Here is a 24,122-nt window from a genome sequence, read left to right on the forward strand (position 1 = left end):
AACAGAGAAATCACAGGAAGTACTGATGACTTCCAAATGGTGAAGTTTTCTGAGCAACAGGCCCCAGTCCCGCCTCCTCACTCCACTCCCAACAGCACCAGTGTTTTCTGCCCCACAAGCCACCTCTATAAACACACACACACACACACACACACACACACACACACCCCCCATGAGGATTCTTCCTGGCTCACCCAACACAGAGTTTGCTGCCATGTGAATTCTAATAGGGCCCTGCAGATAAGAAAAGACCACGCTGAGGCTAAAGAAGTATTGTGTACGGACACCACGCCCCTCCTTTCAGTTCTCCCTCTGACCCACACACCTGGTCCCGTGGCACACACATTCCCACGGGCCACATAGATGGTGCTCTCTCTGTGATGGGCAACATCCAGGGGCAAATGTCCAGAAAGCCACTGGCTACCAGGGCTCCCCCTCTGAAGAGACAGCTGCCTGGAAACAATGTGTGGGGGTCAGCCCCACATGGGGAGGCTGAGCTCCCTCAGGGACACTGTCAGAATGGAAAGAGAAGTGGGCCCAGCCCAAGGCTCTGATGACTTTTTAAAGGTAGGAAGAGAAGGGCACAAAGGAAGCTGAGGAAGGTCTCGCCCAAAGCTGTAAGGAGAGACCAGGGCCTGCGGTGCCAGGAGTGATTCAATAAGGAGAGCGATGCCCAGGGTCCAAAGCTGAGGGAGAGAGTGCAGATGACCGAGAGGCGGCAGTGGCGGAAGCAGGTCGGCCTCCAGCCCAGCGCCAGCCCCCTCAATTTCCTCCTGATGATAAAGTGGCTCTGATGATAAGAGGTGATACTGAGGCAGAAAACCTCCAGCTCAGGCTTGAGCTGCAGGCCACCGCCTCACCTGCATCACGCCCAGCTCTCTACTGCATTGGAAGAAGGCCCAGTGACAGAGGTGGTAGGCTCAGGCCCCCGCCCTGGGCTGGGGCGGCGAAAGGCGGGAAATGAACTAGATGCTCTTGGCCCTTCTCAGATGCAGACTTCATCCTAAGCCTGGTTCTTCCCAGCTGCAGCCATTTCCCAGCCCCTCCCCAGCACGCGCCGTCTCCACCCCTCTCAATCCCGCCCCTCGGCGGCCTGGCGAATCCAGATAAAGGACCCCGGCGGGCCGCGGCCTGTAACCCCACCCAGACGCGGCTGCCTGAGGGAAGGAGGAGAGGGCGGCGCCCCTTCCCCGCGGAGCGGCCTCGGAAGCGCGCCGGCATCCGAAACTCGGATCCCGAAGATGCCCAGGCTCCGCCCAAGAGCCCTTAACCGGGCTCCCGGCTCTGAATCTGACAGCTGGGGATCCGACATACCCCCCGGGCGGGCGGCGCTGAGCCCCAGTCCCCAGCCGCGGCCGTCCTCGCACGCGCACGCCGTCTTGCCCATGCGGCCAGGTCAGTTTCCCCGTCTGGGCTCCGGGCCCAGTTGCCGGAGCTTCTCGGCGCGGGGTCGGGCCAGGGCCTGGGAGCGGGCTGGCTAGAGAAGCCTGGGGACCCGCGGGCGCGCGCCCCCCGAAGGCGGGTCTGGGGGGCCCTCTTGGAGCTGGGCTGAGGCCTCGCTGGAGCCCCTTGTGGCGGATCCAAGGAAAGACTGCGATTTTACTCCTCGCACAGTGATCCCCGCCCTGAACACCTGCCGGGGACACCCCCGCACTGCCTGGACACCTTTTGGCATTTTTGTGTAATGAGGAGGCGGTGCGTGCGGATTCAGGGCAGACCATGGGGCCAAATCGTACTGCAGCGGCACCTTCCGTAGTCTTTGTCTTTGTCGCGGCGAGGATGGATCACCTAGAGGAAGGGGATGGGGAATGCACGCCATTCTCAGTCCGAAACCTGGAAATATTTTTTGCACCAATTACCAGCCCTCCACTTCCAATCCGTCACTAAGACCTGCGCCCTCTACCAGCTAAATAAATGGTGAATCTGCCTTCTTTTCTCTATCTCTATGGCCACCCCCTCTTACGTCACATATATCACAGTTTGTAATTCTGTATGTGAATTACATGATGGCACTCAGGGTGTAAGAAATGAGGCATTTCTTTATTCTGATAAATCAAATTAAATCAAGTTGGAGCCCCTCCTCTCACTGCCAGGGTGGGCAGGAACTCTAATATTAGTCATTTTCCTAGAGCCTCACCCTGTCCCTAGGTCCAGGAGGCTTAGGCCATCCTGAGAAGACACATAGGTTGTCACTATGGCTGCCCCAGCCCAGCCAGAGGGGCACTGGCAGCCCCACACCCCCTGCACCGTGTCTGGCTGCGGAGCTCCCAAAGCCTGCCCAGGTTGTGTGGTGTTAATGCCGTTCCCCAGATACTCCTGTAGCCATCCACATCTGAGCCCATCCCTCAGAGGCCCCGTAATCCAGACCCCCCAGCTCCCTGCCCTTTCTACACACCCCCATTCCCAAGTCAGGCCAGTCTACCCCCTCATCCATCAAAGCACCTACACTTTTCCCCCCTCTCCATCTCAGCCCATCCAGTTTAACATCCTCCGTGAGCTTAGACCTGATTCTTGGGGGGGCAAGGGCTGCACCATCTTATATTCTCACCAGCAACACATGAAACGTTCTAGTTTCTCCACATTCTTGTCAACACTTGGTCTTGTCCATCATTTTTATTATAGCAGTGATTTCTTTGTCTATTACAGAATCTTCCATTCTTGCCTACACACCCAATAGATATGTAATAACTATGTGTTGGGTGGATGAATAGGAAAACAGGAAACGGAAGGTTTGGGCAGGAGGATGAACTCAGTTTGGTTCTTACTAGTTACTCCATAAATCAGAGCGGAACACCAAAATGTGACATACATTGCCACCAAAATACACAGAAGCCCAACGAGTGTGCTTCTTTCTTACTACTAGGGACAGAAAACAGCAAATTCCTTTCACTTTTCAGGATGTGACAGTTTTATGTATCAACTTGACTGGGCCATTGGGTGCCAAGATATTTGGTCAAACATTTTTCTGGGTGTGTTTGTAAGGAATGAGATTAACATTGGATCTGTAGACTGAGTAAAGCAGATTGGCCTCCCCAGTGTGGGTGGGCCTCATCTAATTTGTTGAAACAGAATAAAAGGCTGAGTAAGGGAGAATTTGCTCTCTGCCTGGCTGTCTTCAAGCTAGGACATTGGTCTTCCCCTGCCTTCAGGCTGGAACTAAACACCATCAGCTCTCCTGCTTTTCAGACCTTCAAACTTGGACTGGAACTATACCACTGGCTCTCCTAGGTCTCCAGCTTACAAACAGAAGATCACAAGACTTCTCAGCCTCCATAATCCTGTGAGTCAATTCCTTATAATACATCTCTTTGTATCTATCTCTATATACACATATCTATAGCTGTATCTTCTATTGATTCTGTTTCTCTGGAGAACCCTGACTAATATATGTTTCCTGGCACGATCCAGACCACTGAACACCCAGAAACTTCACTCAGGGGGCAGGGCCCTGTGTTCTTATGGGATTCATCTCCCATTCTCAGCACATTTGTATCTTATCAATGCATCTAAAGTACCTGCTACTTTCCACTCTCTGAATCCTAGGAACATGATGTAATCAGTGTAGCAGACAAGTATGATGTTGTGTGTTATGGGAGGATGGTCAAAATCCCCACAGGTTACATTGTAACAGAGAATCAGAGACTTGGGGAGTTTCAAGACAAGATGAGAAAGCTGTATTGCTGTCCCTGCCAAGAAAAAGAAAGCTGCTTCTGGTATTTTCCGCAGAGGAAGTTTAAAAAAAAATTCTTTCTCAGATAAATAGTTTCACATTAAGTAACAAAATATATGTGTATTTGCTCCCATAAAAAGACCATACCTAGAATAGTAGCTGCTGGAATCATCTGAGTAAGCTTATGATAATTCGCTGTCATTCTCCAAGACCTGTGCCTTCTGCACAGACCAAAGAAGTAAATTAAGTGGGATGTAATAGAAACCAGCCTGCATCTCTCAAGTTTTGATGAGGGCACAAATTTCTGTGATTCTCCCAGATCTGTACCAGTTTATTGATTGGTAAGAAGAAAAAGTTCCAGAAGCTTCCACTTGGCCCTTTCTACCATAATGGCCCTTATTCCACAGGTCTAGAGGCTCATGTGTGCTGTAAATTTCAATTATACACCCTGAAACTAAAAATACAATTGCAGGATGATGCCTGGACTTGAGTCAAAGCTCCAGTTGTCACCTGATGCACCTGAGCCTCTACACAGTGGCTTTCTATGTCCTCAGGAATTAGCATTAGATAAGCTCAAGGTCTGCTAATCCCTGAAAAGCCTGTGTATTTTCCTTTCACAGAGCACAGTTCTCTGGCAAATGCCCTAGGGCCCTTTGTGGAAGGTAGGCTGCTAAAAGGAAGATTTACAGTATGTATCTGGGGTGCTATTGAAGGGGCCGCTCTGAAGGGTACTGACCTCTCTTCCATTCAAGGGGCTTTGGGTGAGAGACCAAAGTTCTCTTTCATAGTGGGTCAAATCAGGCTTCTGCTACCAGGCCTGGAGGGTTTTGGTCGTTGTTTTGCTTTGTTGTTTCTGTTATACATTAAGGAGGACTTAGAGGCTGCCTATCCATTTGGTCCCTTTGGTCCTATTTGGCCCTTAAACAATTAGTCTTTGCTAAAGACATCTGTGGGTTAGACCATTCTGAGTACCACTTGGCATCTGACGTCCCAGATGGCCAAGTGCTGCTGTCTGTGCTCTGCTCCCCTGGGATCCCATCATTTCCACTGAAATCATGGAGCCCATTTCTGTGGCAGTGTCTTTCACTAGTATCCCTAGCCTGCAGAGAACAAGTACTGCATCATGTTTCAGAGATGCTCCCCTCACTAACATGTTTCTTCATGCCTTGGCGAAGGGAGTTTCCTCCAGGCTCTATAAGAGGAAGTCGGGAGTGTGGAACTTGGCTTGGGAGTATGTGAGTGGGTCACACAGGGTAAATCCACACCAACATTGCTCCCTGCTTTAGCACTGGATTCCTTCCTCTATGTTAAAGCAAGGAATTCTGGCATTTCAATATCAACTAAGCATAGGCCTCAGTTGAATCCAGGTTTCAGTCAACCAGCTAAGCAAACAATGAAAACCACTCCTAGGTGCTCAAACTGGCACACTGACTCTGCGATCTGAGGTAAATGTACCCGTATTAATAAATCCAGCCCAGTGAAAACTGTGTTCCTGCCTCCATGCACTAGCACCCGCAGAAGACGTTCCCACATATATCATCCAGACTCCTTGGTGATATAAATTAGCAAAATCTTGCAATTCTTCTGATGTGGCTGCTTCCTCCTCCCCCATCTGACTCTGGAACTAGTCTTCTGAGACAGGAAAGTGTCTAATCCCAGTTATAGGACTGGAGACAATGGGATTGGTGCGTGAAGAGACTTGGCCTCCCCCTGTGGGGTAGATTGAAATCATGCCCATGATATTTCGCTGCTCTTTCCATCCAGACGTGAAGTCTCTTTTTCAGCCCTCGAATCCAGGCTGGCCTCGTGACTTGCTTTGACCAACAGGATGTGATGGAAGCGACATGTTATAAGCTGCAGAGCCCAGGCCTCAGAGGCTTAGCTCCTGCCTTCATCCTCTCAGAATCCTGAGGCCACCACGGTGCCAGGAAGAAGACGGGGATGCAGGCACACATAAGAGAGAGGCTCAGCGCCCAGCCATCCCAGCTGAGCCCAGCGTCCAGTGGATACAGTCACCCGAGCGAACCCAGACAAGACCAGTAGAAGGACTGCTCAGCCACCCCGCAGAACTGGGAAAAAGAGTGAATTGTCATTTTAAGCCACTAAGTGTGGAATGGCTTGTTTCTCTGCAATAAACAACTAGAACACTTTGCAGGGTAACTTCCAAGACAAGGTCACTTCAAGGTCTTCAGGCAAGGCAGCTTGGGCTGCACGGGGATTTACTGGAGCTAGGGGTGCTCTAAATCGTCCAAATCCTGCCATATGGCCTCTAATTCCCTCCCTGAGATCAGTGCCCTAAATTTCACCTGAGATCTAGCAGCACTGTGAATTCAGCTGACAAACTGACAATGTAATTTGTTGACGGCAGCATCAAACTCCTGTCTTGGTAAGTTATATAACACAGCTTAGCTCTCCCCTCCTGTTGGGCCTCCTCTCGGCTCCCCTGTTGAGTTTGTCATCTCTGGTTTACACCAAGACAGAGGAATGACATGAAACACAAAAGGAAGTCTGAGAGCTGACCGCTTCTCAGTAGGTGTGTTTGAAGTGTCAGAACACTTTCTAATTCTTGCTGGGACAGCCAGGTGGATCAGCTCATGCCCGGACATGTGGACTCCGTGCTCCCCCCAACAAATGAAACCCTGGTGGTAGGCACGTAGGGGAGCTGAGCAGACATGTCCATGTCACAGAGAGAGAGGAAGAAAGGTGACAGCAAGAGGTATTGAAGGACCAAGTCCCCCAGAGAGCACCTGGAGGGAAAATGTGGTGTGTGCTGCCCAGAGATGCTTCCCCAGAACTCTGGGAGCACAGAGGCAGCTGCGCTTCTGACAGGGGCCCAGGAAGGGTCTCTGGAGAGTCGGTAACCTTTGAGATAGGCTTTGAAGGATGAGGAGGGCTCCACTGGCAGAGGTAGGGGGAGGCATGATACCAGCAGAAGAGGCCACATGAGCAAAAGTAGAGGGAGGAAAGTCCAGGGGAGGGGATAAGTCAAGCGGGGGCTGTGGGAAAAGGAGGGAAATTGGAGGGGTGGGAGTGGCAAAACCAACTGCTCTGCTCCTGCAGAAGCGTTCACTGACCTCAGGGCCTCCCCGTCAGCCGCCTCCTCCCAGCCCCTCTCAGAGCAGTTCAGCCCAGCACCTGGCAGCCAGGCCTCCCTCTATCTCACCCCCACCCTCCCCTGGGCCCCTCGCTGTGTCCCAAGCTCCCATGGCCCTTCCAGCGGCCGCACCTCTGTTCACGCTGGGCCTCTCTTCCAGAATGCCTCTTCCCCTCTTTCCTACCAACCTCTAGCACCTCTTCTTCCAAGAAGTCTTCCCTGACCACTTCAGCTCTGCCTGACCCCCAGGTTGTATGGCATGATGGAAAGAATCAGGCTTTAAAGTTGTGGAGATCTGGGTTCAAATCCCAGCTCTGCAGTATGATCTTGATTTACCTTCTCTTATTAATAGTTAATATTTCTCGGCCACATATTATTTGCCAGGTACCATGGGTTACCTCATTTCGTTCTCACCACAGCTCTATGAGGTACTTGCTATTATCATTCCCATCTTACTAGTGAGGAAACTGAAGCTCAGGGAGGTTAAGTATCTGGCCCAAGGCCACACAGCTAGGAGTGGCAGAACTGGGCTTCCAGTCTGGTCTGCCAGGCTCCAATGCCTCTGTTGCTAAGCACCAGAGCACCCACTGGACCACTTCCTTTGAATGAGCATTTATTAGGCACCTCCTGTGTGCCAGGCGTTGTGCTGGGTTTGGGGATGTGGCCAGGGCGTGGGCAGACAAGGGCTACTCTCAAGGCGGCTTTAGCTGCGGGGACTGGAGTAAAGATTATATAGAATCCCATTGGTTACTGACCGCCTCCTGTAAACCGTGGAGCACGGAGCTCACGCGTATCGACCATCTCTCTCCTCCACAGCCAGCTGACCTGCGCTCCCATACGTGCCAGGCTCTGTCACTGACCTGCTAGGTGGCCTTGGGCTGGTCACGTTATTCTCTAAACCCCAGTTTTCTCTTCTATAACTTGGGATGGTAATAGCTACCCCTGAGGGAAGCTCTAAGAATTAAGAGCTTCCCTCATGTGTACCCGGCAGTGCAGGGCACATAGTCGGTGCTCAGTAAAAGTTAATCCCCATCTCCCCACACTTGCGCTCACATCCAAGACCCACACAGTGCAGCAGGGTCATCATCTTTCTGAGACTTTTAACAAGGAGGTCCCTTCAGTGGCCTCCAGGTGGCAAGAAAGCTCCACACAGAGCTGTGATGGGCCATCAAGGGCGCCGACGTGGCTGGTCCAGCCCCAGCCCAACCTTGACCTATCCACCTCCACCACCTGCCCTGCCACCCTTCACACCAGCAACCCCACCCCTCACTGTGAGGTGGGAGCACAGACCTCCCACCACCCTCCCGCCTGTGCCCGGATGGAGGCAGGTGGCCTCAGGGCCCCCTTTGTGTCATCTGGGCAGCCCCACACTCAGCCCTGCCTTCCTTCACTGCCCATGCCCACCTGGTGGGGAAGCTGTTGCAGGCTGAGCGTTGGGTCCAGGAGTCCCAGCTTCTAGTCCAGTCTCCCCATCTCTGAACTATACCTGTGTGAGTAGGAAGACTTCCCACCTAACTGGGCTATTGTGGGGACTAAGTTGGACAACGTATACAGACTGAGGTTATGCACCTTTCCTGTTAAAATCTGGCCAGTTCCTCTCCTGCCCTTTCTGTGTGTCATGGAGGAAGAACAACTCTCCAGCTGGCTAGGAGCATTTCCCAGCCCAGCCCTACTGGCTGTGGAGCCTCAGGCAGGTCACTTAACCTCTCGCAGCCTCGGTTATCTCACCTGTAAAATGGGAATAATCCCTACCTAGCCAAGCCGTTAGGAGGCTGGGATAAAATTTATATATATCAAGTGACCAACATGGTGTTCGGCACATAGTAGAAGCAAAATACAAAGGAAGGACCAGCTGGTATTATTAAAATCATTTTTCTGATCAAGAAATGCCTACTTACCCTTCAAGGCAGCCTACATGGCACTTCCTCCTGGGAGTCTTCCTTGATCTCCCCATGGCAGTCATGGCGCCCACCCATAGCACCCTTCTGGATTCCCGAAGCCCTGGTGCCCTTCTAACACAGCTCTTTCACTTACTAAAATGTTTTGAGTGCCTTATGTGTGTATGACACTGAATTTGAGTGCAGGACATACAGTGATGAACAAGACATGGGCGCAGTGGTTAAGAATCTGCCTGCCAATTCAGGGGACGTGGGTTCGATCCCTGGTCCGGGAAGATCCCACATGCCGCGGGGCAACTAAGCCCATGTGCCACAATTACTGAGCCTGCGCTCTAGAGCCTGTGACCTACAACTACTGAGCCCACATGCCACAACTACTGAAGCCCGCGCACCTAGAGCCCGTGCTCCGCAACAAGAGAAGCCACCGCATGAGAAGCCCGTGCACTGCAATGAAGAGTAGACCCCGCTCGTCGCAACTAGAGAAAGCCCGCATGCAGCCAAAAATAAATAAATAAAAAATTTTTTTAAAAAGTCATCGTCCCTATTCTCGTGGAGCTTCCATTCTAGTAGTGGGGACAGACCAAATGTGTCAATAGGTGGATAATTTAGGAGCACTGAGTCAGTAAAACAAGAAAACATAGTAAAGAAACTGATGTTGTGGAGGAGCTGCTTATACTGGGTGCTTAGGGAAGGCCCTTGTGGAGTAGATGACATTTAGGCCGAGTCCTGGACGACAAAAAAGCAGGCTTGCAAAGATCTAGAAGAACCACTTGCCAGAAAGAACAGCTAGTGCAAAGGCCCTGAGGCAGGAGAGTAAGTGTGGCATGTCTGGGAACAGAATGATCCAGGGGACTGGAACACGGTGTGTACCGAGCATACTTGTCACTGTCCCTACGTCTCCACTTCTAGATGAAGCCTCCTGAGGGCAGAGATCTAATTTATTGGGTTCACAGCACAGAACAGACCTGGAGTTCTAAACAGTTGTGTTGCATTATGGTAATAATGGGAGTGAATCAGCTGGCCCTTCTGCAGCCCCATTCACATCTTGGAGGACTCCAACTAGGTTGCCCAGCCAGGCAGGGATTCCCTCCTCGGACCAACAACCCCCAGGGCAGAGTTGTTGGCAAACAGAAGCTGGAGAGGTACCCAGAGAGAGGTAGTGACCTTCCCAAAGTCACACAGCCAGCAAACAGCAGAGATGGGACATGAATCCAGTTTCCTCTGTTCCTCTGCCTCCCTGGCCACTGGTCTTCTGTCCTGTGCATCCCACTTGCCCTCTCCCTCCCTGAGCTGTGATGTCAGGAGCCCCAAGGACCATGAAAAGTAACCAGTGTGAGGACTGTTATCAGGTCCCTCATCTCCTGCTGCAAACCCAGACACAGAGCAAGGTTCCCACAAGCCCCTTCTTCACAAAGTCCTGCCCAGCTGGGCAGCCTGAGCTTGTGCCCTCTGGCCCTGGATGTGGATGAGGTCAGCTTTAAGTGAAAGCCTAGGGGGCTGAAGACTGGGACCCTGGGGCCCTGCACAGCAGGACAGCAGAGTCTGGGCTCCAGGTCCAGCACTGTCACTCCGGCCCTGCAGCCACCATCTCTCCAGGGTAGCCCGAGCCAAAACAATTTCCAATTCAGCACATAGTGGGCCTGCCACATGGTATCATCTGCCAGGATTTCAGGGCCTGACAAGGGCTATTAGTAGCAAACGTGGCTTAACAGAAGGAGCCCTTTTCCCCGGGGAAGAATGAGATGGGAATCTCTGATCCAATCTCCTTCCATGCTCTGACAAAATTTCACTGGAAAATTTTATTGAAAAAAAACAATTGTACAAATAAGATCTTTGTTTGACAGCAACAAAGGCTCATTTCCCCCCTTTCCTCCCCATCTTTGAAAATCTATAAAAGGGAAAAAAAAATGTTCATCCCCATGATGCCTGACTGGAGTCTGCCCAAGAGCTCCCCCTGCCCCCCCATAAGCTATACCCGACCCCCTCACTGGGGTCAGACCCATGGGGGGGCAGGGGCAGGGGGCAGGTACATGTCCCAGGGGCTGCAGCACCTAGTTTTATAGTTGAGGGAAGTCAGAAGATTGGGAGGGAGCCGGGGAGGGGCTGAGGTGGTGGTGGTATCAGGAAGAGGGCCCCCTTTCCATGAGGGCTTGGCTAAATCCCCAACTCGATTCTGTCTCACAGATGAGAAAGCACACAGCTATAAATATGAACACTGACCGAGGCAGCCTGGATCCCAGGGCCAAGAGCAGGGCTCCACGACTACTGCCCAGCTCCCACAGGATGTGGGGTCTCTGGGCTCAGCATCCTGACATCTGGGGGCCTGTGTCCAGGCAGAGTGAATCCTGGCTAGGAAGGTCTGCTCAGACACAGCCAGCCCCCCTGTTTTCCCACCCCCACCCCATGGACCATCCAAGGTCAGTACCTCAGCTCCCCACCCCCATAGCACCCATGTGTCTCAGGAGCCTCCCGCTGCCCCGTGCCATCCCACACCCACCCTGGGGCCCTACAACTCGTCTCGCATCTTGTCACCCTTGGGCCGGACCAGGCGCCCGATGAACAGCAGGGAGCCGCTCTGGGTGTCTCGAACCAGGAAGATGAAGGGGTGGTCGGCGTAGAAGAGCTTGGGGCTGCGCAGCTCCTCACGCCCATAGATGTCCTGGTCGAAGGGGTTGCCGTCTGTGTCCCACTCGAAGGCGGTGGCGTGGAACACACTGGCCAGGTACAGGTCCTTCTTGCCGGACATGCGAGACAGGTCTGCCTTGTTCTTGTCGATGGCCTCAGTCAGACCCAGCCCAGCCAGGTGTTTCTGCAGGACCAGGTGAGTGCCGGTGAGGCCACGGTGGGTAAGGCTCCTAGACCCTCACCCTCCACCCACACCGCCTGCCGTCTCCTCCCGTCTCTTCCCTCAGAGCAGAGATGACCACTCCCTGCCACCTTCTGTGTGCCAGACATGGCGTGGGCACTGCCAAGCACTGCTTTCCTAATTCTCATGAAAACCCTGCAACAGCTTCCAATCACCACGTCACAGATGAGGAAACTAAGGCCCAGGGGGAAAAGGCAGAATCTATGCCTGGCCCCGCCGAGCCACCTTGACCTGTGCTTCTCAGACTGTGGGTGGTGGGTCGCCAGCATCAGCGTGACCCAGGGGCTTACACGAAGCGCACATTCCCTGGCTCCAGCCCAGAGCCACGGAATCACAATCTCTGGGGGTGGGCTGGGAACCTTTTGAACCAACTCTCCAGGTAATTCTTGACACACTCGTTTGAGAAAGACTTATCCTAAGGACAGCTATGACCACATCACTCTGGGGCTTAAAACCTTTCCAGAGTGATATGATATCTGGGATTTGCTTCAAAATAATCTGATGGGTGAGGAATGAGTGTGTATAAATGAATCCTTATTGGTCATGAGCTGACGATGGTTGATGTTGGGTGATGGATACATGAGGGTTCCTGATACTAATCTCTCTTTAATATATCTTTATACATTTCCATAGTAAAAAGTCAAAAAGCACACACACACACACACACACACTCTTCTAAGGCTCCGCACCCTGGAAGCCAAGGACAAGCTCTTTCCTGTGACCTGTGCTTGCACTGCAGCCTTAACCCTCAGTATGTCCCACTCCGCTCTCCACTCAACAGCCTCCCTGAAACTGCATCCTCGATGGCATCTCAGTGGCTACCCTGTCTCTGTAGGTCCCTTTAGACTCCACGTCTTCCGGGAAGGCTTCCCTATCCCACAAGACTGGAGCCGCGCCTCTCTGGGCCTCAGCACCCCTGGCCTCCCTCTGGCTATCAGTGTGTGGTCCTGTCTGTCTCTCCCACCTGGCTCAGAGCTCCCTCAATGCAGGGCCCATATTCAGGGCTCTCCCTGGCTCTCAGTGCAGAAGAGGTGGCAGTAAAGGACTGTCGGCTGAGTGAACAGCAGCCTTCAGGGCCCAGGCTTCTGCGGGACAGTGCACTTCCCCAGCATGGCCAAACGGGCACGAGACCTAGGGATCTGAGAGTCAGGGTGTCCTGAGACAGGCATTCTAGGCCCAGCTATTCCAGTCCCCTTGACTTTGCACAAATCACCCTCTTGGAATTTCCCAACTCAATCTATTGCAGGATAGCGGGTAGTGTGTCCAACCAGGGTGCCAGGAAAACACGGGAGAAAGAAGGGGAGTCAGATGACAGCAACTGCAGGAGAAAGGGCTGGGGTAGAGTCGGGACAAGCGCAAGAGGGAGACAGGTGGTTCCTCTGGAAACCCTCAGTGCCGTCTACAGTACAGACCACACAAGTTCCACTAGTCTCCAGTTTGGAGCCTAAGCCCCATCTCATCTCAAGCTTTCTCTCTCCACGCTCTCTCAGCAACAAGTCTGAAACAATTCTGTAGGTGAGAGACCTGCCAAGGAATCATTTCTGGAATCCAAGGAAGGAATGAGATGAACGTTTTCCCTTTCGAGTAGAGGAAAAAATCTTTCTCTCCTGATTGACAAAAAGGCCACCCTGAGTTTTCACCTTGAGAACTAGCTGCAGCTCCACTGCTTACTAGCAGGGTGACCTTAGCGAGTCACTGCTTCTCTCTGAGCCGCTGCCCACCACCCAGGGTGGTCATGAGGGAGAAATGATGTTGAGCGGGTTTGGTTAAGTTTCCAGCCAAGTGACTCAGAGCTGAAAGCCATTATTAGTCTTATTACTGCATGGGGGACAGTCCTCCAGCTTGAACAGTCTATACACGCATACCCCAGAGATATTGCGGGTTCGGCTCCAGACCACCACAATAAAGTGAATATTGCAATAAAGTGAGTCACACGAATTTTTTGGTTTCCCGGTGCATATAAAAGTTATGTTTACACTATACTGTAGTCTATTAACTCTGCAATAGTATTATGTCTTAAAAAATCAATGTACATACCTTAATTAAAAATACTTTATTGCTAAAAAATGCTAACCATCATCTGAGCCTTCAGGGAGTCGATCTTTTTGCTGGTGGAGGGTTTGAAATATTGCGAGAATTACTGAAATGTGACACAGAGACACGAAGCGAGCAAATGCTGTTGGAAAAGTGGAGCCAATAGACTTGTCTGACGCAGGATTGCCATAGGCTTTCAGTTTGTAAAAAAACGCAGTAAAGTGAAGCACAATAAAATGAGGCATGCCTGCAAAAACGTCTGAGTTATTGACTGTGTGAATTTGGATACGTTATTTCACTTTCCTGAGCCTCACTTTCCTCATCTGTAAGATAAGGTTGATAGTCCTACCTAATAAAGTTGTTTTGAGAATTAAGAGTTTAATACATGCAAAGTGCTTAGGAAGAGTGCCTAGCATACAGCACGTGCTCAATTATATTGGGTTGGCCAAAAAGTTCGTTTGGGTTTTCCGTACGGTGTTACAGAAAATCCTGAACGAACTTTTTGGCCAACCCAATATTTAGCTGTTGATGTTATCACCATCTTCCCAAGGGCAGGGACCATGCCTCCTCCCCCAACACAGCCCAGTACTGCCTGGACAGCCAGAGGGGCTCAGGACAGACCTGCTGAGCTGGTGAATGGTTGCCCCGTGCGCCATGCCCCCCTCCAAGCCCTGCAGGCCCTTGAGTTGGGCCATCCCTCACCTGCAGGTCGTGGGTCACCTCTACCACACCCTTGGGCAGGGAGATGGCAACAGCCTTCTTCTGAATCTTCCCCATCCAGGTCTTCAGCTGCTCTTCGGTCAGCAGCTTCTCAAGGCGCTCAAGGGGCTCCACGTGGTGGGGCATGATGATGATGAGGCTGGAGAGCTTGTGCGCCAGGGGCATCTCCACAATTTGCAGCTTCTCCTTCTCGTCATCATAGTAGTTGTAGAGACCTGGGAGAAGAGCAGAAACGGCGCTGGGAACACTGTGGGGCGGGGGCGGGCCAGGCCCCAAGCACCCTCAAGCCCCCACTTGGCCCCCCCACCCCGCCCTGCAAGGCACCTACCTGTTCGGTGCATCATGGTGACGCCCACGGTATAGGAACGGGTCACCATGAAGCCTCGGTTGTCCACCATCTTGTGGTGGAATCTCTCATCCCAGTGTGCTGTAGTGGGAAGTAGAACACAAGGTCAGAAATAGATGCCCCCATCTTGTCAAGACACTCCCCTCAACTGCATACCCTGGATTTCTCCCTGCTCAAGGCCTTTGTTAAAGCCTTCTGGGCTCAACTGCGGCCCACCTCCCCCCGAGCACCCAGCCCACAGAGTACATGTTCCCTGGGGGTGTGGGTCTTGGCCCCAGGACATGCTGCCTGAAGATACGGTTCTCTACATTTAGGGCCTACCCGTTTCCACATGACAGGGGGTGCCTTCAGAAGGAGGACCCTCAGCTTAGCTACCACCATGTCCACCTCCGCCCTGACAGCTGTCAGGCATTTGTGCAACATGCGCTCAGCTAGACTTCCCACCCCACCTGCTAACTGAGGTCTGTGCCCCGGGCAGGGGATGCCCCAAGACCACCCTTCATTCTTGTCTGCAAGCCCTGTCTCTGTGCCCCCCAAAATGACCCAAAAAACCATGAATACGTGACAGTGGCATGAGCCCTGCCCTATGTCACATACAGACGTGTATTCAAATTCAGTCTCAGTCACCAACTGGCTGCAAGACCTTTCACCCCTATCTTGGTCCCTTCATTTGTAAAAGAGGGGTCACCTCATCCTCACAGCATGCCGTGAGAGGGACAGTGCTATCCATATAGGTACTCAAAAATACACATTAAGCCCAAATCGAATCTTCAATTCAAGATGCACCTGGACCTGAGTCCGGGCTCTCTCCTCCTAGCTGAGCCTCAGTTTCCTTACCTGTGAAATGTAGGTAACACCACCTGCCCCCAAAGTTGCTTTGAGGGTTAGTAATGGTCACAGATGTGGAGCCTTTCTCCAGCTCATTACTGAGATAGAACTGATTACTAAATTTGATTCTAAGACAAGCAACAACACTCTGATGTGATGAAACATGGCAGGAGCACATCTTATGGAGTCCTTCAGTGGGTCTTGCATCTCTGTCCCGTTCCTTTAGACACAACACTACACCTCTCTGAATCTAGTGTCTCGTATGTAACAAGAGTTCAGTAACAGTGCCTCCCTCTGGGTCCACAGGTTGTTAATGAGGACTGAAGGAGCCCCAGCTGTGGTGCTCGGCACGGGAACACTGACCTGATTTGCCAGGGGCGGGGCTCCGGGGAGAGGAGGCCCCGCCCCACCGCGCCCTGCCCCGCCCCTCCGGACTCACGCTTGAAGAACATAGCATTGACCAGCAGCGCGCCGTCGGTGCGCTCCACGTCCTTGGTGACCTCGGGCAGCTTGCCGTCGGTGGTCTGCGCCGCCCACTCGTTGATGGACTGCAGGGCGCTGCGCTTGTCGCGGAAGTTGATCTTGGAGTGCTCGCAATTGTAGTGCTGCTTGCTGCTGCGCACGAAGTCCTCTGCGAAGCTCACCGAGCTGGGCCCATACAGGCGGCTGCCCAGCTTCCACGTCACGTTGCGCGCCGTGCTGTTGCTGAGCGAGCGCAGCAGCTCGCCCAGGCCCGCGTGCACCTCCTCGTCGCGCAGCTGCTCGGCGCTCAGCACCGCCTTGGCCTGTGACGCCGTGGCCGCCTTGCCGCCCAGCGACACTAGCCCCAGGGACGAGGCCACCACCACAGGCGACAGCAGGATGTTCTCCACCGCCTGGTCCTTGGCCATGGCCTGGTACAGGCTGAAGGCCAGGCCGGCGCTGCGCTCAGCAAACGTGGCCGCCTTGGGGCTCAGCTTCTCAGCCGGTCCGGGAGCTGCTGTAGCCGCGGGTTTCTTCACCTCGGCGGCCAGGGCCCTGGCCAGTAGGCAGAAGGTGCTGACGAGCAGAAGGGCACGCATGGCTGGGAGGCGGGGTGTGAGCACCACGGAGGACCTGTGAGGGTGGCAGAGAGAGGGTGGCCCTGAAGCCCTAGTCGTTCCTCGCCAACAACCATCCCTAGCCTCTGGCTGTCACCAAGTCCCCTGGAGATGGGAGCAAGATGGCCCAGAGCTCTAGGGAGCCCGGACCTAACTCCGGGTTGCCCAGATTGGGGGTCTCCGTCTGCCCACTCTCTCAGAGGCCTTCTTTGACTCCCTAGCCAAAGCAGGCAAATCCCCACCTCAGCTCTATTGATTTCTTGCACTGAACTTAACATTTAGACTTATGTTTGTTATGTACTGTTTCCATCCCTAATTAGTCTGTGACCTCCAGGAGGGTAGGAAACCTAGCTAGTCTGGCTTCTGTCTATATCCCCAGTGCCTGGCACACAAGAGGCCTCAGCTGTTCCTTAATGAACAAAAACCAGGGCCACTTGCCCAAACCTGGGGCCTTTAGTTATTAGCTCTGATCTCATACAACCCTGGGGCCCTTTTCCAGTGGGAAAAAAAAAAAAGTGGTAGATGGGCTCAGGGTCTGCATGAAACTCAGGGGCCTGGACAAAGGATGTCATGTGGGGTGGAGGTACAGGCCTGCTCCTCCCCGAATGCCTTTCCTCCTGCCCTGGGATGTTAATGAGTCGCCAGTCGGTTCACTCATTAAATGAGAGAGTCCAGATGCTCTGCTCTGCTGCCCCAAGGGTGACCTTGAGTTCGCCTGTGTGCATGTGTGTGTGCTCCCCTCTCTGAGCCTCAGGCGCCATTTTCCAAGTTGTATGGGTCTAGGTCTCCATGCCCAGGCTTCTGTCTCGGCAGGGACTTGCCTGCCCGTCTGCCCACAGCCCCTGGAGCGGATGTGAAATCCCCAGGACAAAAGCGGGGGGAGCCGGCGGGTGTGGGGGGGGGAAGGTTTCCTGAGAGGAAGGATACTAAGGGAGAGGGTAAGTCACAGCTCAAAGGAACAATGACACCAACACCCCTTCACCAGAGGCTGGTGGCCAGATGTGTGTTCATTCTCCCAGGAAGCTGGGCCACCTCAGATTCCATTCTTCCCTCCCATCTGACAGTCATCACCACACGTGCCTATCTACTCTGTGGCTTCAAGATTGCCCTCAGGTCCCCTCCTCAAACCACAGCAGTAGCAGTGGCCCCTAGGACAAGCCCCTCTCCCCTCTCTGGGGCCTCCCATCAGGACAGTCTCTCCACATGGACTTATTTCCACACTCCTCCAATCTGAGGTCATTTCCGCTTCTCCAGGCAGCACAAGGGAAGAGGAGGTGACATGGCAAAGGGAAGGTTTGGAAGGAGCCGCGGTGATCCCATGGCTCTGGCAGATTCCATCTCATGGTCCTCAAGAAGACGGAAAACTCAGAATCCTGGTGGACGACCCTCAGGCCTTGAACCTGCCTGGGGAGCACTGGCTTTCTGCGAAGACTCTACTGCTGCAGCCATCCTGTGAACCAAGCCAAGGCCCCCCTCCCTGGGCTGCCACCTCCTTGGAGGTGCGGTGCAGAGGAGAAGCAAAAGGTACATGGGGAGAGGTGGTGGGAGGAGGGAAGGCCACTGAGCCCCACAGCTGCCTGGGGGGAGGTATCAAAGAGATCTGTAGCCTAGAGTATGGATTGCAGAGGTAAGACAGAATTTCACCCTAAAGAACGGATTGGGAAGGGAATATCTCAGGGCCCAGCCTGCCTTCCTCCCAGCCCTAGCTACTTCCCCACCAGGCCTGGAGCCTCAAAGGCAGAGCGGCCATATAATTATTGTACAAAAAAAGACACTTAGGAGTGTAAAATGGGACACTACTAATTATTAGGCCAGGACAACAGGCATATATATGGTCATCCTATTCAAAGGCCGCCTTTAGTCCAGACAGCTGATGCCAGAGCTGGGACCTCTGCAGAGGCCACCAGCATCCCCTTGAGAGACAGTCTCGGAGTCTAGTTCACAGCCTTGCCACGTGGCAGGCACTGTCTTGACAGCCCCACCCCCAGCCAACCAGAACCTTAAAGGGCTGGGAGGGGCTTTTTAAGAAAGCTCCAAATGACTAGTTTGGGATTCCTCAGGCAGCCACACAGCTGCGCTCCTGCGCCGGGTGACGTGGCAGGCTGGAAACTGAATTATCTGCACCCGCCTGCAGAGGGGGGCTTCCTATTCGGGAAGCGGGAGGCCTGGGTTCAGGTCCCAGGGGGTGCCACAGAGCCTCCCTGGCCCTAGCTTCCAGCCCGCAACGTCACTCTCTGCAGGGAGATGTGCAGCTATGGAGAAGGGCTGCCCTGTTAACCCAGCAGTAGGAACGGAGGAAGGCAAGTCACTGCAAGCAAGCCAGCCTCCCACAGCCCAGCCCCTGTTGCTACAGAGAAATCCTAGCCCTTAGGCTAAGGTTAGAAGATTTATACTCCCATAAAGAAAAATACACGAGCCCAGAACCAAGGGCTGTGCCCACAGCTAGCCAGGCCAAGTTGAGACTGGGTTCCAGATTTTTGTAAGTAGAGGGAAGGGAAGCAGATGCTGGGGGGGGACCACCAGAAGGGCTCTCGAACACTTGAGGAGGGCTAAAGTACCTTGAAACTGCCTCAGGGGGAGGTCAATGCCTGCCTTTTTCATTCTGAAAGAAAACAGAAGAGTGAGGAGGATGGGATAGGGCAGAGCTGGCGTGGTGGTGAGGAGGGGGCCTGGTAGGCCCAGCCCCCATATGGAACCCTGTCTGCACTGCCCCTGGCAGAAGGAACACATAACCAGTCCCAGATCTACAATGACCTTGGAGGTCATTCACTTCACCAAACAGTGGGAGAAACTGAGGCCAGAGAGCGGGCAGGGAGCCACCTCCAGTCCACCAAGGATCAGTGGGGGTCAGGCTTCCTAGCACAGGGCTCCTTCCTCCCAGAAGCACCCACAGAGCCCCTCTGGAGGGCTGGATGTGGTGTCCTGTTACACAGCCCGTGAAAAAACATTTCTGCTGGGAATCCCGGTGACCAGAGACAAAAGGAGGAGACACGGAGGCCTCAGGAAGGGGGGATGGGCAGATGAACTGCCAGAGGACAGTAGGGTGTGGTCCCAGCCAGAGACTTCCAGGGAACCAAAGCCCCCTGATTTTCCTTCGGCCTCCATCCGGCCTCCATCCGGGCCCTGCAGACCAGCGGGACCAGCCGGAAGCCCGGGAAGAGGAGGGGCCAGGCCTTTCTGGTCATGCTGGAAGCGGTTTCATTCTTCTTCCACCACTCCAGCCGTCTCAGGAATGTCCCTAAGCTGGGGGCAGGGAACCCCGGCCTCTTAAGTAGCCTTAACCCTGCAGTTACTCCAGGAACCAGGTGGCGGTGGACAGAATTAGAGTGGGTGACTCAAAGCCTTCTAGGGAGCGCCCCCTTGTCCCTTCTGTGGGAGGACGCACCCCTTTTTTGGAGGGAAGTGGGGGAGACTGGTGCTGGCTGCCGATCAGAAATGGAGCCGCGGTGGGGGACTCCTCCCAAACCATGGGGACCCCAAGAGCCCAGTAAAAGTCAAGGCTATTTCACCTCCTTTTCCTACCACCCTACCTCAGGAGGCTCAGATGCCCCCCCAGCAAGCCTGTGAGGAGGGTGGCCCACTGGCCCTTGGGCCTCAACCCCACAACTGGAGGCACCCAGACATGCAAAGCCAGCCTGGCCTCCCTGTCCCTGCTGGAAGGCATTCCAGACCCCATCTTCTCCCTCCTTGATCCTGCAGAGGGACGAGCCTCAGCATCCCGGCTCCCAGCCCCACTGTTTCCTCTCTGCCACCAGCACCCCTGCCCCACACTTCTGCGGAACCCTGCACTTTTTCCGGGCCCTCTGAGTGCCCCGACTCCCCATCCCGGCTCTGATCTCTGCTCTGGCCCTCGGGCTCGCTCCGCCATCAACCCCCAGCCCCGGGTTCTCCATGCCGAACCCTCCAGCTGTCCCCAAAGTGCCAGGGACTCCAGTTTGCGGGCTCTGGAGTGGCCCCTAAACCCTCCCGCGGGCCGCTCTCCCCTCTCATTTTCTTGAGCACCCCCAAAGCTCCCGCCGCTCTCCCCGGCCGCTCCCGCCCCACCCGGGCCGCCCCCGCCCCTCACCTGGCCGGGCTGTGCTGGCGCCGGGACCGCAGTCACAGTGCCGCACTCGAGCCGCGAACGGATTCCACTCTCCGCCGCGCCCCCGCTCTCCAGATCTATATATGGCGTTCCCCCACCCCACCTCCCTCCCGTCCCGAGAAACTTCTGGAAAGTTAGAAAAGCTTCCGGAGGGCGCCCCGGCTCCGCCAAAAAAAGCCAAAGACCTCCCCCAAACCGCCCCGGCTCCCGCCTCTCCCTCTGCGGGCAGTCACCCGGCCCCTGGGTCCTACTGCCCCCCTCATCGGACGGGGTCGCGGCACCCGGGGAGCCCCTGCCTTGAGGCTGGGCGCCTGGGGCCCGCACGACTGCAGAGCGAGCAGGCATCCTTTGATTCAGCTGAGACTCTGCACCCTAGTGGGAGCTCGGAACACTTAGCTGGAGGGGACATGGGTCTCCAGGGTCCAACTCCCCGGAGAGGAGCCCCCTAACACCCCAAGGCTCTTTGCACAAGCCAGCTACCCCTGATTGCACATTCCTTCCAGCACCCCTTTCCCTGCAGCAGCTCTGCCTCCAAGTGGATCCATTCCTTCATTTTTGAGCTGAAACTTAATTGGGTTCCCCTACACAACCCCTCCTCAGTCAGGGCCCCTCTCCTTCCTCTCAGGGGAGGTGGTCAGAGGTTGGGAGGCAGCACCCTTCTCCATGTGCAGTTTATCCTGAACACCTTGGAGCTCAACCTCAGTGGCCAACCCAACAGGAAGAGTGGTCGGGCCAATCCCAGTACCTGACCCTCACCTAGGAAAGTATTGGAGACACCTGGGAAACACCACATGGTCTGCCTGGGCCTGGAGGGGTACACAGGAAGAAAACCCTGGCTGTCCACTAAGTAATATGCTGTGTGCCTCTAAAGAAGTTACTTTCCTTTCTGGGCCTCAGTTCCTTTGTGAAATGTCATTCCTTGCTTCCTTTCCTTGTCTGTCTCTGTCTGTCTCTGTCTCTCTGTCGTTGATCGTCCCTGCCCCCTCCCTGTCTGGGTCCTCTCCCGCAGGTCTCACTATCAACTCCTCTTGCCCCACCCTTCCCCAGTTGATAGCCTCTTGAGCTCTGAGCTAAGCTGGGGTATTCATTTCCGTTCCAGGTGCAGAAGACACAACCAAGAACAGGACAAAGTCCTTGCCCTTAGGATGAACATTCTGAGGGGGGTATGTACATCTTAGTAGGGAACTTGAGAAGGTAGAGGATGATTTAGGACATCCCCCTCCCTCCCCCAAATCTTTAATAGGGAAATCATAGATAACCCATGGACCCCAGTATGGAGAGGAAGGGACAGACACTTCACTCACGCACTCATTCATTCAATCAACAAACTGTGCTGAATATCTTCTTGCTTCCAGGTGCATCTCTGGATCTTGGGGAGCAAAGGAAGCCCAGCACCCAAAAGATGACTCATCCAGGTCCCTGGCAGCAGAGGTGAGGGGAGGGCAATTTCTGGCTACCCCAGTGGTGGGAGTGACTAACTTCTCAGTCTGGCTTAGGTTCAAAGTCTGATTACAAGGATTGTGGGAACCCTTAGATCCCAAGAGCTTCAGACTCTTCGAATCAGGGTCAAAGAATCAGAGATCACTTGAACCTTAAGGTAGTCATCACAGAATATGATATCCCCATGAAATCTTCGAATTCATACAAGGAATCTTAGAATGTTTACTCTCAGAGTCAAAGAATCTTAGAATAAAATTATTGAGGACTCTGGGCTGCAAGGCATCTCAGAGGTCATGGATTCCTGTCTGTAGCCCCTAGCGGAAGTCCTCTCTGCAGTACCCCAAAAAGGCAAGCACCCAGGTTCCTCCAAGAACAGGGAGCTCACCTCCCTCGGAGGCAGACCAGTATCCTTTTCTTAGGACAGGTCTGATTGTTGACAAAATCTCTTAGCCTCAGGGCAGTGTCCATCTCTTTGGTGCAGCTGTCCTGGTTTTCATGTACTTCCCTCTGCCTCATCTGTGTATTGTTTTTAAGAATAAGTCCTTGCTATTCAAGGAAACTGAGAAAATCGCCTGGGTCCCAGGCCCCACTCCACCCTCTACCCCACCCCCAGCTTGGCCCTCAGGTGGTAATTGGCCGGTCAGCTAAGGGTCCATCAAAGCTGGTGTAATGAAAGAGAGGTTTGCCTTGATTTTCAGCAGGTCCAGATGTTAGAATCCCGCAGAGATTTCCTTTCCTCCACACCCTTTCATCTCTTAGCTCTCTGAAGCCTCACCAGAAGTTTAGGGGAAAGCTGAGTGCTACGACCCTCAGTGACGGCCCTGAGGGGGAAGGGTAAACTGAGGCTCACTCTGTTAGATAAACCCAGAATCCTAGAAGGTCAGAGTAGAAAGGACCAATGCCCACCATATACCGATAGGGAAGCTGAGGCCTAGGGAGGGGGCTGGGTCTGGACACTCTCTACCAGACTCACTAGACCGATACTGTAGCTCAGACTGGGTCAGAAGCCTCCTCTATGGCATTGTGCTGCGTTCTCTCCGTGTCATCACCCTGTATGGTCACTGAATGTCATTGGAGATTTTGGATGGGCAGAGATTTCTTCTCACTCTGAGTCCCCAGTACCCAGCACGTGGCGTGCCCAGAAAAGGCATACGGTGAGCGTGGCCAGTGAGTGAGTGATGGGAAGTGTCTTCCTGAGTCTACTGGACTCCAAGCACAGCCTCCCTGCAACCTCCCTGAAGAAAGAAAGGCAACGGCTCCTTTAAATTTCCAAGATCAGCAAAAAAAAGTTTGGAGAGCCTTTGCCACATTATTCTTAGCTCTGAGCCCAGCCCAGGCCCTGCTGACTGCAGCCCTTCCCCCACACTCCCAGGCTGCATTTTTTGAAAAAGCACTGTTTTTGGAGGGAGGAAAGAGTCTGAAATGCAGAGAAACTCTCCAGCATTTCAGGTCTGGATTCCTCCAATGCTTCTGCTCCCAGCAGGAGCGGTTCCTGCCCACCCCCTCCCCCGACAGAGGCTCAGCTGGAAATCCCATGTCCCAAGAGGTGTGGGCAGCAGGAAATAGAAAACCATGGAATCCAACTGCATCACATCGTACAGAGAGGAAAACTGAGGCCCAGAGAGGGGCAGAAACTTGCCCAAGGTCACACAGCAAGTCAGAGGTGGAGCTGGGCCAGAGCCCATGCCCTGGGCCCCAGCCCTCTTTCTCCCACACCATCTTCTAACTGGGCCTTCCAGGTACACAGGCCCAGTTCTGCCAGATATTGCAGAAACGGCTCTCTAGCCCCAGTGGCTAGATTGAGGCAGTCCTCACCCTACAGAATCCTAGGACAAAAACTAACATGTTAAGTGCCCAGCATGTTCATATTACCATATTTAATACTCTCAGGTTAAGTAAGAATGTCTCCATTTTAAACACAAGGAAACTGAGGTTCAGGGAGGCTAAGTTCAAGACCTTACAGCAAATTGCAGTCAGAACTGGGATTTGAACTGTTTGTCTGTGGAAGATGGGGAGTTGGGACAGGGAGAGGACAAGGAAATGACCTTCATGGGGCCCTTTGC

At 53.7% G+C, this 24,122-nt stretch overlaps 1 protein-coding gene and 1 long non-coding RNA gene across 4 annotated transcripts; one reads left to right on the forward strand and one right to left on the reverse strand.

The window, feature by feature from the left end:
* The first annotated feature begins 1,176 nt into the window (after positions 1-1,176).
* LOC138414136 (uncharacterized) lies at positions 1,177-5,810 on the forward strand. 2 transcript variants are annotated; one of them, XR_011246554.1, is made up of 3 exons: positions 1,177-1,395; positions 3,187-3,280; positions 5,435-5,810. It is a non-coding gene; the product is annotated as an uncharacterized lncRNA (long non-coding RNA). The 2 variants fall into 2 exon arrangements; XR_011246553.1 differs by having other exon boundaries at positions 5,455-5,810.
* A 4,628-nt stretch (positions 5,811-10,438) lies between these two features.
* SERPINH1 (serpin family H member 1) lies at positions 10,439-20,714 on the reverse strand. Of its 2 annotated transcripts, XM_060018256.1 has the most exons (6): positions 20,602-20,674; positions 19,094-19,137; positions 15,896-16,551; positions 14,611-14,709; positions 14,265-14,497; positions 10,439-11,471 (listed from the first exon to the last, which is right to left on the reverse strand). In XM_060018256.1, the coding sequence occupies exons 3-6, from the start codon at positions 16,515-16,517 to the stop codon at positions 11,169-11,171; spliced, it is 1,257 nt and encodes a 418-aa protein (XP_059874239.1). In that variant the 5' UTR covers positions 16,518-16,551; positions 19,094-19,137; positions 20,602-20,674; the 3' UTR covers positions 10,439-11,168. The 2 variants fall into 2 exon arrangements, with proteins under 2 accessions (XP_059874239.1, XP_059874240.1); XM_060018257.1 differs by lacking the exon at positions 19,094-19,137 and having other exon boundaries at positions 20,602-20,714.
* Positions 20,715-24,122: the final 3,408 nt, after the last annotated feature.

Source organism: Delphinus delphis, chromosome 8 (assembly GCF_949987515.2).
Source record: "Delphinus delphis chromosome 8, mDelDel1.2, whole genome shotgun sequence".
Taxonomy (NCBI): Eukaryota; Metazoa; Chordata; class Mammalia; order Artiodactyla; family Delphinidae; genus Delphinus; species Delphinus delphis.